This window comes from Trachurus trachurus (assembly GCF_905171665.1).
Source record: "Trachurus trachurus genome assembly, chromosome: 5".
Lineage (NCBI taxonomy): Eukaryota > Metazoa > Chordata > Actinopteri > Carangiformes > Carangidae > Trachurus > Trachurus trachurus.
In genome coordinates this window covers 10,201,573-10,224,225 of record NC_139896.1, presented here as the reverse complement: position 1 = coordinate 10,224,225, position 22,653 = coordinate 10,201,573, and the positions used below count along the sequence as shown (strand labels likewise).

Below are 22,653 nucleotides of genomic sequence, written 5' to 3'. Positions count from 1 at the left end.
GGCCTTCGAGTCGGCAAGATTTTTCTTGCCCCGTTGTTAAAGAAAAAAATGTCCATAGAACGTGTCAACATGCCTGAGTAATCTTTCAATAACCCCACATGAAAATGGACATAGAAGAAAAACGGGGCGCTGTGGAGGAGCAGTATCATGTCACCGCTGTGAAGTTAAGCCTCCGAGGATTGTCTCTTCATCTTAGATGGGCTTCTTATCTTTCAAAGGAAGAGGAGGGGACGAGGCGCGCTGGGATGGGATGGTCAGTTCAGACATGACAACCTTCACTTTGGCTTCTGACTGCGACAGAACCAAAATGACTCAAAGAAAGATTGAAAGTGCTGTTGGGACTGTTTTCACACCGTGTGTAGAGCTGGATATAGTTTGAAATGCTCGATAACAGCAATGATTGAACGTACTGAAATATGTTTGCACAAGTGTGAGGTACTTATTTACCTTCACTTTATACTTTTACTCCATGTCAGAAATAACTATAAATTAACCTACAAAATATTCATTTGTACTCTACTATATAATATTTTACAGGTGTATGACACAGGTAAGTATTTCAATTTAGATTTTAAATTAAATATCAGTGTGATCATTGTTACAAATCAAATTTAAGACTATAAAACGGATCAACCAACAACAGCAAAATGCTACTTTTTTGATTTGATTTGATTTACACTTTTGATTTTAAGCAAACCGAACTTCTAAAATACTGTCAAACCACCAGTGCTTCACAAGAACTTACAAGCAGGAAGTATAAGGAAGTATAAGCAGAGAGGACGAGACGAGACTGTGAATGTCCCCGTCGCCGTTTGATGCCAGGTTTTTCATTGTTTGGCAGATTCTTTGTGACACAGAGCGGCTTTGGTCGATATCAGAGGGGTATTGAGGCTTAGTTTCTGCCCATCCTTGGCTGCACGCTGCTGGATGTACGTAGAAATCTGCTCCAGCGTATTAGTTTCAAATGGCAGAGGTTGATGGTGAGTTGGGTTTCATCGTCGTGGCCCTTCAGCTGCCCGCTTGGCCCCCACACCACGCTTCAAGGTCACAGTGGCTTCTGTGGGGAGGCCATGCTTTGCGCCTCCACATCCTCTCTGTGTCCAATGTGGGAAAGCTTGAGAGGCCCCTGGCATGCTCTGTGAGAAACCCCACAACGGGAGCGGACACAGAGCAGAGCCTCCACTGACTCACCACTTTCACTCATTGAAACGAGCGAGTTTCCCCCCCCCCCCCCACTTGATCCGTCCAGCCTGATGGAACCGAATCATCATTACAGGCTTAATAACAGACACAGCGGTCACGCTTGCCCGTACGATTAGCCAGAATGGTAATCCCACGCTTCTTTTCGTCTTTTCATCAACTCACCAGCTCATGAATGAAGCCAACAGGAACACAAACCGCACCAGCAGGGAGTAGTATCCCTCAGAAAGGGAAGTCCAGAGGATTGTGGCTGTTGTATGTGGCACTGGGGACATATAATCTGTGGTCTGTTTCGGAGCAAGAGTCCTAGCCGCCCTGAGTTAGGCTCTTACTTCAGTCTCCCGTGAAGAGAAGCATTCACAGTATTCCTGTTGCCCCAGACCCCCCCCCCCCCCCCCTCCCCTCCCTCCTCTCCCTTCTCCCCTCTCAAGACATAGAAACAGTATTAATATGCCATGAATGGAGACAGACAGACAAGCATTATCTAGCGCTGCAGCGACCAGCGAAGCAGGATGCGTTGTAGAAAGCCAGAGGGAAATATTTCTCTGCATGAATAGTGAAGTCCCCTGCCCTGACCACCGCTGTTGGTTTCATGTCAGCGAAGGAAGGCCTAGTGTAGTGTTAGTGCCGTCTGTTTGATTCCCAGCTCGCTCACCCAGTCGCCTCTGGGGGTGTCTTCTGTGAGTCATCGAAATGAGAAAAGTTGATTTTGTGAATAATAATACGACTTAAAACGAAGGATTCCTGCATTTTTTTTTTTTTGAGTTGTGTTCTTTGGCCACGTTTGTCGTCGAGTTTCGGTCTAATCTCGTTTAAACAGCGCACAATTAACTGAGGAAGTAGCGGCAGCTTTTAAGCATCCTTATCTAAAACTTAAGTGTTGTCTTTTTTTCCCCTTCAAAAATCTTCCTCCATCTCGAGCCGAGTCATTAATTCACGTCCACGCGGGCGGAAAAGACGAGCCATTACCTCACCTAAAGCTGCAGGTAAAACACAAAAGCGTCCGTGAAATCCACAGATTTTGAGTGGGAACCCTCCATATTAAATGACTACCTTGCATTGATCTTGCGTCTTGGCCTTTTTTGGTCGTCATGGAGATGTAATTGGACTTCCTTTATATTCCCACCTATAAGTGTTCCTTTCACTCTGTGAATGAAATGGCATGGGAACAGCCCAGCCCTTTCACAACTGTGTGATTGCAACCCTGCAGTTGGCCACGGGCACAGAGGCAACTGTCTCCACTGGTTGGTCAGGCTCAGCGGTCGCAAGTACATGAAGCAAATTCTGCACAATGCTTCACACACAATAGCAGACACATTTAAGGGTCACTGTGTTGTCTTAAATGAATATGAGCTCTTTAGATTTCTGTTACTAAACCACATGTATATCTGAACATGCTTGGTTTAAAAAATCATAGCCAGATGTTCAGGTTTTATTTACAGTAGCCTATCTTGTGCATGTTTCATCAAATTCAGCACACGATTTAGAAAATAAATGAGACTTTACAACCTTTGAAAATGAATATAGTGTGTTTTTCCCTTTTTACAAATGATATTTGTTTTAATATTTAACAAAACACATGTCTATTTTATACACTGGGAGGTTTTGCAGCTACAGCCTTAACTATGACCAAGTGAATTAATGTAATTTTAAGATTTTTCTATTTCCACTTTTGCAGTTTCTCATTAAATGTGACATAGTGTGACAAGTAAACATCACGTGTTATGCTAAATGCTTCCAGCTATGTTTACATGGAGCTTAACAAGGGCTGGGTGATCTAGACTTGTCATCACATGACCGGCTACTAGTGCATATGGCCGCCTTGACACAAAGCCTGTCACTTTAACTCAAGGCTAGAGAGGCACATCTAACACTGTTCCTCACTCACAGTGCTCTCTTCTGTTTACAAACTGTGTCACCACCAATCACTCTTTGCATCGTCCGTATGAAGTATTTATTCGGACAGCGCTGTTATTTATTTATGAACTGCTATATGCAAGTACTTTTTTGAAAGTTCAGTTACTGGCCTGTCCTGTCCGACCTGGTGGTTCCCGCCCGGCCTTCAGGCAGGTCTGTCGTCCCAGGTTGCAACCATAGACTGTAAAAAAATATGGACGTAGCATCTGTGACGTCACCCATTGGTTTTGGGGAGTCGTTTTTGTGACTCAAATATGGCGGCCTGAACAGCGCCATGTTGGATTTACCGGCCGAGAACCCGCCCACTGGCCTCGAACGGCCTCGAAGCAGCGGTCTCCGGACCTGTCACTCAACGTTTCCGCGCCCTAATTGGCGAGAATTTTAACCTAATAATAGTAAAACGGTAGAGTAAAAAAAAAAATTCACCCCCCTCAGAGTGTGTGCGGGGGTAGAAACTATCGATTGAGACCAAAAAACGTGATGACACCAGGCTTTGATCATGTTTATTGAGGATGTAAAATCGGCGATTTTAACATGGGGGTCTATGGAGATCTGCTGTTTTCTGACACCAGCCCCCAGTGGCAGCCGAGATGATTGCAGTTTTTTGAACGCGGAAGTGAGCTTCACTTCTCAGACCGACAACTGCCCCCTTGGTTGCAACTTTCACCATCTTTGACGGCAGCAGGTGTCGCTGGTTCTTGTTCTGCTGCTCTGGTGGAGAACGCGTGTCACTACACCGAGCTCACCGACGCTATACAGAGCAAGAACAAACCCAGCCGTGACCGTCGCTAGCTGCAGTTAGCAGGCTTTCTGTTCAACAGATAACACAGAAATGCTCCATTTTTAACACCAGGACTGAAACCAATTCACATTTAATTTGGTTGCAGCGAGATAGCTAAAACTTTTTTCTATTTTTTTTTCTCTCCCATAAATCAGCCCTGAAGACAAACTGTGAAGCCTTTTAATCTGATTACTTCCTGGCTGTGTTGTTTGTGCGCATGCCTCCGTCTTGATGTAAATGCGTGGGGACATACGTTTCTCCACGCATGAGGTATTCATCCCTTTTGAGCGCTGTTCCAATTAAATGCATCTGTAAACATCAGACCATATTAAATCACATCCTATTTTTACAGTTACCCTTGAATCTTCAAATGCGAAAAAAAATGTATATATAGACTATGTATAAAATAACATGTGCATGTAACTGATGTAAGTGAAGCTTCTGATGCTTATCTAAGAAAAAGAGATGGGACTGTATCTGAATCGCCCTCCATTGCAAGGTCAGCTGCTGAAGTCACTATACAGTCGGTTCAACACATGATTAGAGTTAACTGGTAATGTACTGTGAAGGAAGAGTGTTGTTGCTATGGTACCAGCGGTTGGTATGGTTAACTACAGTTTAATATAGAGGCAGCTACCCTGTCTCCTCCTGTTATATATTTAACTGGACACACACACACACACACAAGCCTATAAGAGTCTCTGAGAATTTAAATGTGACTCAACGGTGCGGACAGATTGTCTGTCGTTGGCACTCATCGTCAGGTATTAAGGTTTGTCATAGGTTAGTCTGACGGCGGCCAGCCCCGCCGCACTGTTAAGCCAGTGCAGCAGGTTCTGATACGTCAACTAGAAATAACACTGAGGCAGAAAGAAAAAGGGGTGGGAAAAGGAAGAAACCGTAGCATTTTTGATTTCCCATCAAAAAAGGAAGCAAATGCCTGCCTGTCACATCTCTTGTGTTTTGTGTTTCTTATTCCCTGGGCAGGTAAACCATTGATTTTTTTTTTTTTTTTTTTTAAAGCTTGTTGCTTGTCATAGTGGCAGTTTTGCACTTCGCCATAGGGCAGCTCAACCCCCAGTGGCGACTTGCTGTAGAGGGCTTGCTCTAAGTGCTTTGCCTTGTCTGAAAAATATTCACATGGTTGCACAACACTAGCCCCAAAGTCAGGACAGCGTGAGATGCATGACTACCTTTTGAGTGAATTCATTCTCTAATAGATGGGCATATACATGTTTCCTCTGTGGGGAGTTGCGTGATGATGAAGCCGGTGGAAACTTTTTTAATATTTCGGGGATTGTGTGTGTGTATGTATGTGTGTGTGTGTGTGTGTCACAGGCAGGATTGAGAGGAAGCAGATTAAAGAAAAGTGCTTTATCAGTTAATATTAATGAAATGTGAGATGAAATCAGTGAAAGTAGGCTGTGAGCCATGTCTTTGTTCTCGTGCTGTCATCAGATGTGTTGCAATGGAAAACCGTTCAGCAAGAAAATATTCATCAGCCGCTGTCGGCGGAGCAGTATTATAGTCTGCCTGGTCAGGCCAACGAACAAGACTGATGGTACCTCCTGTGTAATGATAGAATTACTGGACACTAATAGTTTCCCTGCGTCTCCAGCATCCTCTTGTCATCCGAGTGTGGATTTAGACGAACCCATCACCCACAGGATCTTATTAATAGCGAGCACTAACGGCACAAAACCTAAAAGTGGCACAAATAAAAGCACTTGGCCAGTTCCTCTTAAATTAATAATGTGTCCTCTTACCAACACATAACGTCTCAGAAAAGAACCTCATGCATTCACACACACACACTCAGGATGACCGTTGCTTCTCAGGAGGCTAAAAAAACGCATTAAGATGCATCTCAGGGGAGTTGTTCTCCTGGGTCGACAGACACAGTCTCTAGATAAAACGCTCTCGGGCTCTTGCAGCATCTGCTAAGTGACGGTTAGCAACAGGACCGGCTTATATCGCTTACACCAACACAGCGACACGTCACCCAGCCTCTCTGGATGCGGACGGTGTGCCGAAAACAATGAGTCATGCTTCATTAAGAAATGGTTACAAGAAAAAATGCAAGTTGATGTGAATCTATCCATTCGTCTATCACATTGAATTTAGCCTGAAATACATGCCAGATGCTGTATAAACCCAACTCGCACTAAATAGCACCTATTGTCGTGCTTGGCCTTTTTTTTTTTTTTTTTAGCTGAGTCACTCTTTTTAATGAGTAATGAAGAGGAGGATAGTGGAGGTAGGTAGAGGTTTTAGGGCTGTAATGTGGTTTTTTTGGGTTAACAGGGTATTTTAAAGTCTATAAAAATAGGAAGGAAGCACTTTGATTTAAAGTTTAAAGCCGAAGTGTAGGTACAGGGAGACTCAGTCCATCAGCTATAGTGCACGTTATTTATGATATTTTGCACACAGTTGTCACTCACTGGCCAAATTAAATATCTGGTATAATAGCTTAACACAGTTTGACCAATCCAAGACACAGACGGAAGTTTTGTAAAGGCTGTTTTTTCTGTCTTGATGTTGGTATATATTTTGCATACACACAATTGCTTCTTTAACTAGGAAATACTAGGAACTAGGAACAACTTAAATTGAGTCGGTAAAGAAAAAATGTCGAACACATCATAGTTCCAGATTTCCAAATGTGAGAGCCTGTTCAGATTAAATAGTTTGAAGACATCTCTTTGAACTATGAAGAGCATTTCTCACTGTTTTTAGACTAAAAAGAAGAAATGATTAGTTGGTTAACAGAGAACATAATCTGCAGTTTAATCAAACATGAATGTACTCCATATTAAGTGGCACAAATTCATTCATTTTATTAATCATTGACCATTTTAATGATAATTTTTAGTTGCGTCTCTTTGGGTTGGTCTGAAACAAAATAAAAGAAGTTGAAATTGACAGACTGGCTTGGCAGAAAGATCTATAATGATAATAATAATCCACATACGGTACATACATTGAGATGGCAAGCTGTGAAGTAAACACAGCGTCTTGTGTTGCAACACCTTCCTGTCAAATATATAAACAAATTTATAAATAGGACAGAGTTGGGCCAACACACATCCTTTCCAATGTCTGTTAAAAAAGGAGCCAAAATACATTTTGCCAGAACATTGTCATTATAAACAAAATCTATTCTTAGCAACAACAACAACACAAAAAAAAAGACTGGATTGAAATCTTTTTTAAATATTTGGTTGAAGATTTTCATTTTTCCAGGAGCATGATTCGTGTTTTGGAAACAGGCGTTCGGTGGTTAAACGGACGCTCGGATGAGTGACACAGAGAGAGAGTGAGGGAGAGCAACAATTGGATTTGTAGGTTAATAGCATCCTCATTGACCACATAACTTGCTCATCATGGCCCATTTCAGGCTGCAGTCAGAGCCAAACAGCGCTGAGCTTAAAACCCAGAATGTAAGCACTGCAGCGAATGAGCTCGGATCAAAACAGCAGAAAAAGATTGGCAACTGGCACTATTAGAGCTTTTAGCGCCCAATTTATCCTCTGCCCACTGATGCAATAATCCGCGATGTAAAGCAACAGTTTCTGCGGCGTTTGGCTCGGGCGCAGCGCTGAAGTATCTCTCTAAATCGAGGCAGACGGGCTGGATTATTCCAGGGTCAGGACCGTGGGATTACGTCCGGGGATTATCACAGCTCAGTCAGGGAGACAACAGCTATGTTGGCCTCTGGGATTAGACAAAAGACTGACAGTCAGTCAGTCAGTCAGTCAGTCGGACAGTCGGACCACCCTCGGCCGACGCCTGGCTTTCTCCGAGTCAGTTTATCCTCCGGCCCCCGGTCGCTCATCCCCGTATCACTGTGCGGAGAGAATGTCTTAAGTGCTGATTCACTGTCGCTGCAGGAATTTAAATGTGACTCTGAGTCTTGTTTTGGTCATGCTCCAGGTGATGAATGCTCAGGAACACATCATTGTTGGATGGGTTTAACCGTTTTTTTATGATGAAACTCTGCTGCAACGCGTTAAGAAACGTATAAAGGACAATAATGAAATACAGAAGCAGCAAATCTGGGCATTTGTGGAGCTGGAAACAGAGATTTTAAATATATTTTTTCATCAGATTAAAATGTTCTACCAGAAACTGTTCTGCTGATGAAGTTATCAGTCATCACTCATCAGTAATAAATACACATTATCAATAACAGCAGATGTTCATATATGGCAATGATGGCACATATGAAACCATCCAAGTGTAAAACAAGAACTTCTGTAACTGACTTTTTTGTTAGTTTTCAGCTACAATTTCCATGGAATCAATAACGCTAATGTGATTTGAGAATATCAACCAGGTACAATTCTACTGAAAGTCAACAAACAGAAATATTAAATTACTGCCCAGTCCAAACATGATTTCTTTTCTAGGAATTTTTTATGCGGTCTCTTCGTGTCTCCTCTGGTGCGTCACCGCGGCTCAGAGCTACGCCGTCTAATACCGTTCGTCTCGATACTGATCCCAGAGAAGCTCGTTCCAGGTTTTACTGAATCACTGTGTATGAATGTAATGAAGTCCTCCTGCCGAGTCGTGCTAAATGTTTTCTGTTTGCCTTCTAGGACCACGCTGTGCGAATGAGTGATTGATGCCAACCTCGCTTCTTCAGGTAAACAGCATTGAACACACACAGAGGGATACACTGTACAAGTATTTCATTTTCATTTCAAGTCAAAGAGTATTACCTTCCAAAAATGAGCACGAGGGATCAGGATGGAAGATTTTAAAAAATGTACAGTGGATTATACAACAGCTAAACCCTCAATCTCTTGTTCTGAATGAAACATTATCACAATGAGATTTGAGCTTTTTTTTCTTCTTTCTTTTTTTGACTAATACCTTTTTGTCCTTTTCCTGCCCTGTAGGGCAGAATGGGTGTGTGTCCCCTGCTCCTGCTGCTCAGTCTAGCCCTCGGGGCCTCCGCCCAGGATCATGCCCCCATCACAAGTACGAACCATGTCCACTCACAATGACTACGTTTACATGCAGTCAACAATAACCCTTTCATAACCAGAATATTAGCAATAACCCAGTTGCCCACGGCCATGTAAACACCAATAACCGTCATGTATACGCCTATCGGGATATCCCCATCGAAAGGAAAATTAAAGGAGAATTCCGGCCATTTTTGACCTAAATTGCCCTATCAAGTGATTGTTTCCTCCTCGTTCCAAAAGTGTGGTGTTATCTTGCGTTTCACCATGTTTACAACAAGTAGTTCCCATACTCGAAAGACCAAGATTCCTTGGAAATGAAACATGGGCAGAACACAAATTAAAGGAGAATTCCGGCCATTTCTGACCCCTGAAATCGTTTTCCTGATGGTCACCCAGTGTTGGGGGGAGCAAAAAACATGACTTAAATTGATGCAGGCAAACTGGAGTTACACCATGGCTACTCGGCGCTCGGGATTGCAACAATGCTAACCTATGGGGGCAATTCTTCCAACCACAACAAACACTCAAAAAACAAAATCATCAAATATCTATGGTTCATGACTCATCAATTTAACTCACGTTTTTTGCTCCCCCCAACACTGGGTGACCATCAGGAAAACGATTTTAGGGGTCAAAAATGGCCGGAATTCTCCTTTAATTTGAGTTCTGCCCATGTTCTATTCCCAAGGAATCTTGGTCTTTTGAGTACAGGAACAACTTGTTGTAAACATGGTGAAACGCAAGATAACACCACACTTTTGGAACGAGGAGGAAACAGATCTCTTCATAAGTGCGATGACATGACGTGCATTGTGTCATGACGTTGTCCGTGCGTCGCTGTTTTGATCGGGATATCCCAATTGATTACAATTACCATGTATACAGGAGTAACCCTGTTTGTTCACGCATGTAAACGGGTTATTCCGAATGTTTCAGAAACCGGAATATTGACCTTAACCCGAATATTGACTGCATGTAAACGTAATCTTTGTCTCTGCTCTGAAGTTCACAGAGAGAAGCGGCAGAACGTGACCTCTTATTCTTCTTCTTCATCTTCTTTTCCCCAGGTCCTCCCAATGTCACCGCCAAACCCACAGACCCTCCCGTCGCACCCTCCCTCAACTTTACGGTCGCACCCACGCCGGCCCCACCAGCCCCTCCCACAGCGCTCGCCCCTGCAGTCGTCCCGGCGATGACAACAGTTACAACAACTACAACAGCAACAACAACCACCACCGGCACCACAACGACGACCGCGGCGAGCTCGGCTGGTGACGATGATGCACAAGCTGCGGCTCCCAACGGCACCTCCAGGCTGCTGCCGGTTCCTCCTCCTCCCCCTGCGGATCCCACCGACGGCCCTCAGGGACCGCCGAGCACCGAGGGCGACCCCGCACCCACGCCAGCGGAGGGAGACAACAGCACCACAGACTCGACTCCAGAGGCCCTAACTACGGAGGGTTTTATCGATGGGGATGTATTCAGTGAAGAGACAGAGACCACCACAGAACCTGCAAGGGAGTTCACCTCAGACTCCAGTCCACATGGTGAGTGTTGATGCATCAGTGTCTTTCTTTCTTCTCTTGGGTATAGATTTAGTGTGAGGACACTTGAGGGATAATTTCAGGTCTCTTTTTTGCCATCATTCCTGACAGTGGTTAGATTTTAGATTAATTGTTGCTTGTTTACACCATGCACAACTTCCTGTGTTTGTTTTTTTTTCTCACGTTTTTTGCACAAAACATGAACAGCATCAGTGTAACGGACAAAAGTAGGTATGGGTACAATATATATTTTTTTTTAATCAAAATTTTATTTAATTCCTCAAAACATTAGGAAAAAAAAACAAAAAACATAGTGAATAATACAGGGCACAAGGGAGTGTGATAGATAAACGATAGACAATACTAACAAACAGGACAACAATAAAAACAAAAAGTGGAACAGAACCAGAGCAGATGCACACAGAACAAGATAAAAATAACTAAAGATAAAAAGGAATAAAAGAATAAGATAAATTAATAAATGTCAAAAATTGAATGAAGAATAATAACAATGATGATAGCAATAAAGTTGCAGTAAAATAAAATAATAAAGTGTAAAAAAAAATGGGTACGGGTATGGGTACAATATGATGTGGCTAAATAATACAAATGCTAGCCATGTTGTGCCCTTATAGACACAAAAGAAACAACAAAAAAGGAGAGAAGGATAACAAAAAGCATATGTACATATATTGTATGTCTGTGCACGTGATATCATGAGTGCACTTGTTCGCTTACACCCATTGACTAAATAATCATACACATATTCATATATATACAGTTGCACACATACGTATGAACACTCGTGAACAAAACATGGGGTAACCGTGGGGTTGCGAGTAGGTCATATGTCACATACATTACAGCAATATGGTCATAGTCTTTCTTAAAACCAAAATATACAAAGCATTAAGGCTGGTTATCAGTTGAAGTAATGTTAACTCGTTCCCAGTGTGTATGGTGATACTGTAACTCCAAGAAACGATGGGCAGAACTACAAAGATGAGACCCAGGTTGTGATAAAACAAGTTCTCAAAGGAAACGTTCACCATGAAACATTATCTTCAAAGTTTCCGAACACGGGCTTCCGTCTGAAGTCATTATGACTCTGCAGCTCCTTTCATCAGAGACACTGGGACACGAATCTGTGGCAGAGAGGAGACAGAGATCCAAGTTGGCCTCAGATGTGCAAAATCATCATCAAGGCACAGTTTAGATCCTGTGGGATGGACCAGGGTCTTTGTGGACTTTGTGTCACTCTCATTTCATTTTGATGGTTGTGTAGCGGGCAACTTTGTGACAGGTCCATGCTTTTAAACCTGACAGGTCAACAGCCGTGTCACAGAGGTTATTCTACGCTATAAAGACGACTGAACAGTCCTGTTCCCATTGACCTCAGTGAATTTCTGCTGCGTTCAGGCCCATAGCTTTTTAGCTTAAAGGGATACTTCACTCAAAATCAGTATTTCACCAATTTTCTACTCACCGTCATGCCAAGGAAGGGTTTGGAGAACTTTCAGAGTCATCAAAACGCTGTTGTAGTTCCAGGGGGGGTCCGGCCGGCTGGATTTTCATATAATGGCAGCGGATAGTTCTCACTTTTGAATCATCCAAAACACACACTATGAAACATCCAAATACCTCCATACTGCTTGTCCGCCACATGAAAAAGTAGCAGAAGCAGTAGCTCCCAGTGGCTCTGTTGATGTTTGTGCACATGCGCGAGATTTGCTGTGAGATGTTCGTTCATCGGAAGAACATCTAACAGCAAATCTCTCACAGCCACTGGGAGCTACTACTACAACAAGGCTAAAAACAGAGATCAAATAATCTTTTTCCAAACAACTTTTTCATGTTGCGGCTTCAGGACACTTGGGTGTGTTTTGGACGACTCAAAAGTGAGCTCTATCCACCGCCATTATATGAAAATCCGTTGCCCCCCCCATAAAAGCGTTTTGACAACTTCAAAAGTTCTCCGAACCCTTCCTTGCCAGTAGAAAACTGGTGAATTGTTGATTTTGGGTGAAGTATCCCTTTAATTAGAAAAACACCTGGAATAAGATAAAACATTGCAGATTCATTGGATCCTTTTTTCTATTTTTTTGTTCCATCTTATTGTGTGTTATTCAGGTAGGTGAGTGAAGCCGTACCAACAGCTAGAAAAAAAAAGCAAGCAAGTGAGCTCTCGGGTCAAAAGTTGACCTTTAATATTTTAGATGGTTGGACATTTTACTGCTTTTAAGGCTCCATTGTAGCAGCTCTGGAAATATCCTTACGTGACATACCTGCATCTGACCAGTCATCCACAAGAAATCAGAATTACCACCTAAACTGGATCTGTCTCAGACGCTTTTTCATTTAAATGTTAAAACAAAGAGCAGCAAGGGAGGATTTTTCTTTTTTATAAAATGTTGCTTTCAAGAAAATGTTCTGTTGTTCAGCTTTGCCTTTTATCAGCCTGGAGTCTCTGTGCAGACCATCCTAGTAATATTCTTGTAAGTGAAACATGACTCCCCCCCTTTCCTCCTCTTTTACATTAATAATTCATATTACATGATTATAGAGAAATACACAAATCACTATCAAATGTCAGTCATTGATTTAGAAAGATGTTTTTTTTTTATTATTATTATCAAGCATAATAATAACAGCAGGAATGTTCTGAATCAGTAGGTGAAACAAAAACTCAGAGTGGTTCTGGTACATTAAACAGTGTGTGTGTTGTTGGCGTATTTTCGGGCTTCAGGGGGAAACTGTGGAGGTTGTGATAAACATATATACACCCCTGGTCAGCATAAATGCAACAGATGTAGCCGCAGTGCACTATATGGTGTTTTCTATTATGTAACATAATCACTCCGGGTTCATAGGTGTTATGTAATTGCTCCATTGTCTCCCTCTCTCTGGCCGTCTGTGGGCCCCGTGTGGAAGAGAGAGCCGTGTGTGCCGTTCTAGATGGCATTAGATGCGTCAAGCCCTGTGTCAGTTCCACATGATAACCCTCAGCCTGTTGTGTTGCTCCCCCCGCTCCGTTCAATGTACACCTTGTCCGAGGGACGAGAGAACACACCGACTGAAAAAAAAAAAATAGCTGGGAACCGGGGATGAAAATGCAACAGAGCTGGGCGCCGTTCCAGACTGCTTCCCCCCAGAAAGCACATATGGAGCATGAAGTCAAACGACGCATTCTTTGCAGCCCTTTTTTTGTGTGTGTGTGTCCGTAATGTTCAGAGCTTTCTTGAATTTTTGAGTCGGTCCATGGAACAGCTGATTTAGTCAATGCATTGTCACCACCACCACCACCACCACCAGGCAGGTTTCTAGAAAGAATCTCCTCTTTTGTTGTGGACTAACGTGTCTTACAGACCAGTCATCAGCAGCACACAACAACAGCAGCCAGTTTTTTGTTTTTTTTTTGTACACCAAACTCATGTTGTTGTTCAAATCTCATGTCTTTTGTGCTCGACGGCGGCAGTGAAAGGTCACCGGGAAGACTATAGGATTGCCTTCAACCAGTAACTCGTGGCGCAGGGTGGAAACACATACAAATCGGTCAGCCATTGTAATCTACAGGATGCATCACAATGAATAGATAACTCAGCCCCGTGTAATGTCTAATTTGAGATGTCAAGCCTGCGTGAACACCGTCCTGTTTCGCCCAGCAGCCGGTAGCATCCGTATTCATCTGGTTTCTGAACATAGGGGGGGAAAAAAGATGCATCGAAACGGTTACACTCTGAATAATTCATAGAGAATTCACAGCAAACAGCCAAAATGTTTAAGTATTTAATACCATCACTCTCTGGCTACTGTCATCCTGGGTATAAAGCAGATATAGAAGCCCGGGGTCGACCCTCTCAGTTAAACTGTGATTTATCCGCTCGCTCCAAACGACAGCCTGTTGCTCTCTTCCATTTGTGTTTGTGTGTTGTTTTTTTCTCCCTGAAAGCCACTGAAATATTAACGTAGACAACCAGTATAGAAAGAACAGATACAGGCTGGTGTTGAAAGGCCGAGGTCAACCTCTGACCTTGGGTTATCGTTTTACCGACAATGTGACATGTTAACAAGCTGAAAATCTGTCAATGAGAACAGCTTTTTTTAAAACATCTTGCTGCCACTCATTAAATTCTAGCCGAAACAATAAATGGATTGATTGATTGATTAGCTGATCAACCAAAAGGAGTTTAAAGGAAATAATAATAATAAAAAAATAAAAATAAAATATTTTGGTTAAGGCTGAGATGATTGGGTTATGATAAACGGGAGTTTGTCTCTGTGTTTCCTCATGCTGCCAGTTCTCATGCTAAGCTGAGCCACCTGGGTGTAGCTTCATGTTTATTGATCCTCTCTGACTCCTTCAAATCCTTTAGTCTTTAGAAATGGTAGAATCCCTCCTCCTTATTTTGTATGTTCGTAGCATTTTTTGATTAAAATGTGTCACATTTTCACATTTAACATAAAATTAAGATCAAAGATTAACTTTATTGTCCCACAAAGTGAGAAATTAGTTCTTCTGGGCCATTCGCCCATGCTGCAGCCACAACACAGAACATACGATTACACACAATCACAACCATACAATAGATATACTATATGTGCATCCATATCATACAAGATGCCAGAGAGTGCAGGAAACATGGTGCATCAAAAAATGAATAGACAACACATAATAAAGGTTAAAAAAAAAGTGCTAAAAAGAAATATCCAAATCTTATGTGGAATTTTATTTTATTTTATTTAGCACATATCAAGGTAATACAATGACCATAAAATAGAAAAAAACAAAAACAAAAGCATTATAAACAGAAGACATGCCAGGAAGTCAAGAGGACCAACCAAAACAAGGACAAAGCATGGATAGGAATGCCATCTATCATACAAGGCACACGCGCACACACACACACACACACACACACACACACACACACACACACACACACACACACACACACACACACACACACACACATCCTCGAGAATAAAACACAGTTGAGCACATGGATCAGGCTCATACACACATCAAGCTGTTCCGAAAGTTAAAACAAGATATTTAGTTCTCGATTACACAGGATGCGTTTCACAGACTAGAGGAATGGAGTGATATGAGAACAATTTCAGATTTTTTTGGGGTCAGCATCAGTCAGTTACTGAAACACATTTTTGTTTTGGTTTTTTTTTTCATATGCATGGTGCAAGTATTTTAAATATATTAAATATCTCATTATTTATCCACCTTCTTTCTTTTTGATGTAGACAAAAAGCCGTCGGATGACATGCCGATCATAGCGGTGATGGTGGCCCTGTCGTCCCTGCTGGTCATCATCTTCATCATCATCATCCTCTACATGCTCAGGTTGGTTGATGTTGCCGCCGATGTTCTCGTCGTACTGGATCATCAGCCGGAGACGCCTGAGGTGCTGCCGTTACCGCGGCAACGACTGATTGGCATTCTTCTTTGAGGCTTAAAAGCAGTGTGTGTTTATTTCCGTCTGTGTGTGTGTGTGTGTGTGTGTGTGTGTATCACTGTGCGCTCATATGCACTTTGATCTTCATTGATTGACAGGTTTAAGAAGTACAAGCAAGCGGGAAGCCATTCAAACTCCTTCAGGCTGACCAACGGCAGATCGGATGATACAGGTGAAACAGCCAAATGTGCATTATATTGTGTGTGTGCGTGTGTGTGGTTTTTGTATTTGTCAGCAGATAATGACTGCACACTCACACTGCACACTAATGTATTTATTTTGGGTCGTATCAGCAAATATGTTCAGCCAGTTTGACCAAACTTGTTCCGCTGGGTTTCCTCTGATAAGCCCTGATTGATCCTCCTCCTCCTCCTCCTCCTCCTCCTCTAGCCGATAACATTTCACTGGTTGACTGTTGGCAGAGGGGCTTTTGTTCACTGTGATTACCTAACCAACAGGGCTGCAGTCGGCCGTCTCGTAGGTTACAGGGTTGTGTCACGGCGCCCTCTGGTGGCCACCTTTAGAAAAGACAGCAGATAGCAGACAATGAAGTCGGTGTTGACTGGATGTGATGTGAGATACTTCCAGTCTCATGTTCTTCTTACCCTGGCTCACATGTCTTTATCTCCACCTGCCTCCACCCCTCCTGTTCCTTCCCTCCTCCTCCTCCTCCTCCTCCACCACCACTCGCTCCTGCCCACTCCCTTCCTGCTCGCCGGTCGGCGCAGAACTCCAGAGCGTCCCGCTATTGGCCCGTTCGCCCAGCACAAACAGGAAGTACCCGCCCCTTCCTGTTGACAAGCTGGAGGAAGAAATGAACCGTCGCATGGCCGATGACAACAAACTCTTCAGGGAGGAGTTTAACGTATGCCACACTCAAGCACACACACACACACACACACACACACTCTGATACCATAACACACTTGGGCCCGAGTTTGACCCCCGACCCATTTCCCTGTAGCCTAAAGAAGTGAAGGAAGCAGCCATCCAGACGGGATCATGGGCATGGTGTTGATCTGGACTAGATTAGGTTTTACAGTCGCCCTTTAGCTACCAGATATGCACGGTTAACGGCCCAGTACACATGTCAAACCAATCAAACAAAGTCAATAGTAACTAGCTGTAACTGGTAAAATGGTTGGAAGTCAAAAAGATGAAATGTTGAATGACTTAAAACTAATGTTTAACAGAAGAAACGTGAAGCCAAGAGATGATGTAAAGGCTCATAGTCAGAGAAAATAGATTTGAAGCATGTGAAATGATTAGCTGAATGATAGAGAGCTGAAGTCTGGATAAATGTTCAGCAGTAGTGAAAACATGCATTTTTCTGAACTGACATGAGGAAAACGTTTCTTTTGGTGCAGCAAAATATCCCCAAAGTGAACGAACTTTCAAGATGCTATTATTATTACGTACATCTGATTTGTGATGTGATTTTGTATATATGGAAATAACTTTGCAAGGGTGCACACACAGAGAGATTGAAATGCATCTGTCCGTTCACCTTCCTGGTATCTAAATGTGGCCTTTCCTGTGTTCAGGCACTGCCAGTCTGCCCCATACAGGCTTCATGTGACGCCGCCTCCAAGGAGGAGAATAAAGAAAAGAACAGATACGTCAACATCCTGCCATGTAAGTGAACACGGAGCTCTGACACTGTGACGCTGACAGAGATTATTGACAAGGCAGGGATCAGTGTTATCTGGCTTTATTCCCTGCTTTTTATCCATGCAGTTATAGAGAACATCAGACAGCTGACAGTTTAATGAGTATTACTTTTGGTTTGGTCTGTGCTGATTCTTGTTTTCATTCTCTTTCTCTCTACTCTTTCTCAGATGATCACTCCAGGGTGCATCTCTCATCTCTGGAGGGAGTCCCCGACTCTGACTTCATCAACGCCTCCTTTATAAATGTTTGTATAAGTGCAGCACTGTTTCCACAAAAGAGGCAATTCTGCTCTAAATATGATGGACTCTTTATTTTTGCCTCATCCTAACTCTCTCATCTCTCTTTGGCCTCTCTCTTTCGCAGGGATACCAAGAGAAGAATAAGTTTATTGCAGCTCAAGGTAAAAGTTTGTGTCTGCATCGGAGGATACTGTTGCTGCTGTGTGTTGTTGTTGGTTTGATAAACGGAGTACTTGATTATTAGCTCAACAGTTGTTCTCTTCTTTTCTCGGTCCGTCTCGGGCTCTCAGGGCCAAAGGAGGAAACAGTAAATGACTTCTGGCGAATGATCTGGGAGCAGAACACAGCGACTATTGTCATGGTGACCAATCTGAAGGAGAGAAAAGAGGTAGTGATGATGTTGATGTTTGTGCTTCGATGCTGTGTGTCAATAAGAGCGTTTGTGTTTAATCGTGTACATTCACAGTTGGATGAGACCAGTTTAAAAAGCACAGAGGAACAAAATCTGTCTCAACCTCTTCAGTCACAAATTAAAGACCAATAAAACCAAAGTTATTTTTCTATCTATAAAGTTTTTTAATCCCCATTATTAATCATGATGTAAGAACTGTTGTCACTTCATTGATCTTTCTTGCTTTAATGTCACATTCTGTCAAAGATGTAGCACATGTCAGTCATTGTTAATTTAGAAAATTAACATAAATTAAATTATAATTGTTAATTTAACAGTGTGATTTGCATGTCTGTGCATGTGTGTGTGTTTTCAAAGCTTTGTGAGTGTGCTCGGTGTTAAATCACTCTCTGTTTTTCAGTGTAAGTGTGCCCAGTACTGGCCGGACCAGGGCTGTTGGACATACGGAAACATTCGTGTGTCTGTAGAAGACACGATGGTCCTGGTTGACTACACCATCCGCAAGTTCTGCATCCAACAGGTACCGTGAATCCCTTTATTAAAGGAGACATATTACTGTATGCCCCCTTTCCACAAATTAAAATAGTTCCCAGGTGTCTTAAAGACATGTCTGTGACATGCTTTGGCCAAAATACCCCAATGATCAAACATCACAGCTCTTTTCATCCTCTCAAAACAGCCCTGTTCAGAACGGCTGGTTTCAGTGCCTGTCCCTTTAAATGCAAATGAACCACTGCTTGCCCCGCCCCTTCTACCGGTCCCAGGTAGGGGTGGGATTATGCAAATTTGAATCCTTGTTACATCACTGGAAGAAAACTGAGGGAACAGCTCATAATGGATTTCAACCTAGGGAGCCTGGACATTACAGATTTTTTGACAATTCTCACATTTTGAGGGCTGGAGGGCAAGACAAACACCCAAATATATGTTAATGAGCCTTCAAAAAGTGATATTTCCATAATATATCCCCTTTTAATACAGCTAAATTATCACATTGACCACTTTGATCCTCCCATTTTCATGGAAGCGTTCGTATACGTCCTACAATGCAGCGCCAGATAAACACTCAAGAAACTCTGGTGTAGTTTGTGGCTTGGTCTAAAGGTTTTTACTTTGTGTCTCAGGTGGGAGACGTGTCCGGGAAGAAGCCTCAGAGACTCGTCACCCAGTTCCACTTCACCAGCTGGCCGGACTTCGGGGTGCCCTTCACCCCCATCGGTATGCTGAAGTTCCTCAAGAAGGTCAAGAACTGCAACCCGCAGTATGCCGGGCCCATCGTGGTCCATTGTAGGTCAGTGGGTCAAAGTTTCTACTCTCTTAGATTTATTTATTTATTTATTTTTGTTGTGCCACTCACACACACGAGGCTTGTTTGTGTCCATCAGCGCTGGCGTGGGGAGGACGGGGACCTTCATTGTGATCGATGCCATGTTGGACATGATGATCGCTGAGAGGAAGGTGGACGTGTTTGGCTTCGTCACCAGGATCAGAGCCCAGCGCTGTCAGATGGTCCAGACTGATGTAAGTGCAGCGTTGGCACCGTTTCTGTTCATTCTCTCTCCCACGATGCAGCAGCGTTTTCAGTGCAGTGACCTCTTGCTTTCTCCACCTTCCTTCCTTCCTTCCTCCTTCTCCCACAGATGCAGTACGTGTTCATCTTCCAGGCGTTGTTAGAGCACTACCTGTACGGAGACACGGAGCTGGAGGTGACCTCTCTGGAGTGCCACCTGGCCAAACTCTACACCCCGTCACCTGGAGCCGGCTGCGGCGGTCTGGAGGCCGAGTTCAAGGTTTGTTTTCCCAAAGCGACAGTTGTTCTCTGTGACCCCCCTACAGTAAGCATCAAACAGTTTCACTCCAGCAAAGACACTTCTGCTCAAGTATATTTATTAATATTTAAACCACATGACTTTTTTTAGAAACTGACATCCATCAAGATCCAGAATGACAAGATGAGAACAGGCAACCTGCCGGCCAACATGAAGAAGAACAGAGTCCTGCAGATCATTCCCTGTGAGTGATGCATCGCTGCATTTTGTGCAGTGTCATTGTCACCTGCACTCGCTCAGCAACAAACGCCTCAGTCAGTGCACATGATGAAACTGCAGATTTTCTTCAGCTCTGGTTAATGTTTCTCTTTGCTCCTGACAGACGAGTTCAACAGAGTGATCATTCCAGTCAAACGAGGAGAGGAGAACACGGACTACGTCAATGCCTCTTTCATTGATGTGAGTGTAAAAGGCAGCTGTATTAGTGGTAGCGGATCGTTTCAATTCATTAGATGCGAGTTCATCGATCGGGCGTCGTTAAGTCTTCCTTCACTCCTCCTACCGTTTTACTTTGTAACGTATATCCTCCCTGGTTTCCTTCCCACACAGGGCTACCGTCAGAAGGACTCGTACATGGCGAGCCAGGGCCCCCTGCAGCACACTATAGAGGACTTCTGGAGGATGATCTGGGAGTGGAGAAGCTGCTCCATAGTCATGCTCACTGAGCTGGAGGAGAGAGGGCAGGTGTGTGTGTATATATGTGTGTGTGTGTGTGTGTGTGTGTGGTGATATCGTATGAAATATCAGGTCAATATCTGGCAAAAATAGAATATTGATATTAGATTATGTGTTCAAAGCTCCACCATTATTAATTTCAACAGAATGACCTGATCTGTAGTGGTTCTCTAATACATCTCCATGGATCTATAGATTATTCGCAACATGATGCTACAACAAAAGCGTAAAAGTAATTGCAGAAGCGAACAGTCATACCAGGAAATTCATACTAAAAAGGTCAAAACTGGAGATGTGGAATCTTAATTAAATCTAATCTCGTTATTTCCAGCAAATATATGGTGGTTTGGTTTATCAGTGTCCTCATTTCCTCGTGCCATTGATGATTAATTCATCGAATATCAAATGGTATGCGGGAAAGGGCCAAGTGCAAGATCCAGATCAGAGAGAGATCACAGGTTTCTTTGATAAAGGTTAGATGTGTCACAACATATTAGAAATGAAGCGTCGTGGTGCCGCGGAGATGCTCAGGCCTATAAATCATATTCTACAGATGTTTGTTTGGTACAGATGCCCTGCAGAAATCACACCATCGACTTTTTCACTGAACATTGAGATGCAATATCTGTCAAACAAATCACATTACGATTGATTCAGCCCTATATGAAGACAATGTTTTGCATACACACAGTAAAAACCAGTAGAGGTGTGGATGACTGACATTTTAGATTTCCCTCAGATGTTCAGAATCTGTTGTAAATGTTGTAAATCGACCGTCTCCGTCTTGTGTGCTGCAGGAAAAGTGCGCTCAGTATTGGCCCAGTGACGGCGCGGTGGTCCACGGGGACATCTCCATCGAGATTAAAAGGGAGGAGGAGAGCGAGAGCTACACAGTGCGTGACCTCCTGGTCACCAACAACAGGGTAAGAGAGGACACACACACGGCAGTCATCCAGACAGCCGTCTTCTTAATCTTCAGTGACACCTAGAAAAACAAACATTGACGTCTTATTTTTTTTTTTTGCTCCATCGCTCCTTTCGTCCAGGAGAACAAGGCTCGAGCGGTGCGTCTGTTCCATTTCCACGGCTGGCCAGAGGTTGGCATCCCCACTGACGGGAAAGGCATGATCAATATAATTGCTGCGGTGCAGAAACAACAGCAGCAGTCTGGCAACCACCCCATCACTGTGCACTGCAGGTAACACACACACACACACACACACACTGGCCACTTTATCCTGAATGTAAAAACCTGAATGTCTAAAAAAAGAAAAGAAAAGAAAACCTCCTCTTAAAGATAAATTCTTGATATTTCTTTGTATTATTGTTGCACATGAAAATGCTTCCGCCAGTTAAATGCGCTGGTGTGTGTCTGGGAAGTCGTTGCAGCTGTTAAATCACAGGAAAAAACATCTCAGAAGAATTGTTCTCTTTTTTCCCTGTGATATTTTAACTGCTCCCCGTCGGACCGTTGCCATGCCTCCTTTCTGAAACGCACACACACACAAACCCTCTGGTGTATACAGTATGTTACGTCTGCGCCAAGTTACTGCACTGTGTATATTGAAGTTTTTCCCGTGTGTGTGTGTGTGTGTGTTCACAGTGCTGGCGCTGGTCGTACAGGGACTTTCTGTGCGTTGAGTACGGTCCTGGAGCGGGTGAAGGCAGAAGGCATCCTGGACGTCTTCCAGACGGTCAAGAGCCTCAGACTGCAGAGACCCCACATGGTGCAGACACTGGTAAAGGCCTTTTGTGTTTCTGAGTTTGTAAACATAACTTTGTTATAAACTGCGTAATGGGTTAGGCTAATCTTTAAAGGTATGTAACAGGAAAACGAAACATTTGCCTTCTTCACAGGGGAGGATCTTATTTTAAACTCCACCTGTTGGCTTTTTTTTTTTAATCCATAGGCAACAGCTGCTTAGGACTGAATGAAGAAACCAA

The 22,653-nt window shown here is 43.2% G+C and overlaps 1 protein-coding gene across 2 annotated transcripts in view; it reads left to right on the top strand.

The window, feature by feature from the left end:
* The window catches only part of ptpra (protein tyrosine phosphatase receptor type A), a 29,076-nt gene that overhangs the window by 3,011 nt on the left and 3,412 nt on the right, over positions 1-22,653 (top strand). For both annotated transcript variants that reach the window (XM_083971751.1, XM_083971752.1), the window contains exons 2-21: positions 8,497-8,543; positions 8,800-8,881; positions 9,939-10,418; positions 15,672-15,771; positions 15,982-16,055; positions 16,612-16,748; positions 17,428-17,518; positions 17,722-17,798; positions 17,918-17,954; positions 18,084-18,181; positions 18,606-18,725; positions 19,330-19,496; positions 19,591-19,726; positions 19,846-19,995; positions 20,125-20,218; positions 20,357-20,433; positions 20,584-20,718; positions 21,507-21,632; positions 21,756-21,907; positions 22,313-22,448. In XM_083971751.1, the coding sequence (XP_083827877.1) occupies positions 8,523-8,543; positions 8,800-8,881; positions 9,939-10,418; positions 15,672-15,771; positions 15,982-16,055; positions 16,612-16,748; positions 17,428-17,518; positions 17,722-17,798; positions 17,918-17,954; positions 18,084-18,181; positions 18,606-18,725; positions 19,330-19,496; positions 19,591-19,726; positions 19,846-19,995; positions 20,125-20,218; positions 20,357-20,433; positions 20,584-20,718; positions 21,507-21,632; positions 21,756-21,907; positions 22,313-22,448 (2,490 nt within the window). In that variant the 5' untranslated portion in view covers positions 8,497-8,522. The remainder of the gene's footprint in view (positions 1-8,496; positions 8,544-8,799; positions 8,882-9,938; positions 10,419-15,671; positions 15,772-15,981; positions 16,056-16,611; positions 16,749-17,427; positions 17,519-17,721; positions 17,799-17,917; positions 17,955-18,083; positions 18,182-18,605; positions 18,726-19,329; positions 19,497-19,590; positions 19,727-19,845; positions 19,996-20,124; positions 20,219-20,356; positions 20,434-20,583; positions 20,719-21,506; positions 21,633-21,755; positions 21,908-22,312; positions 22,449-22,653) is intronic.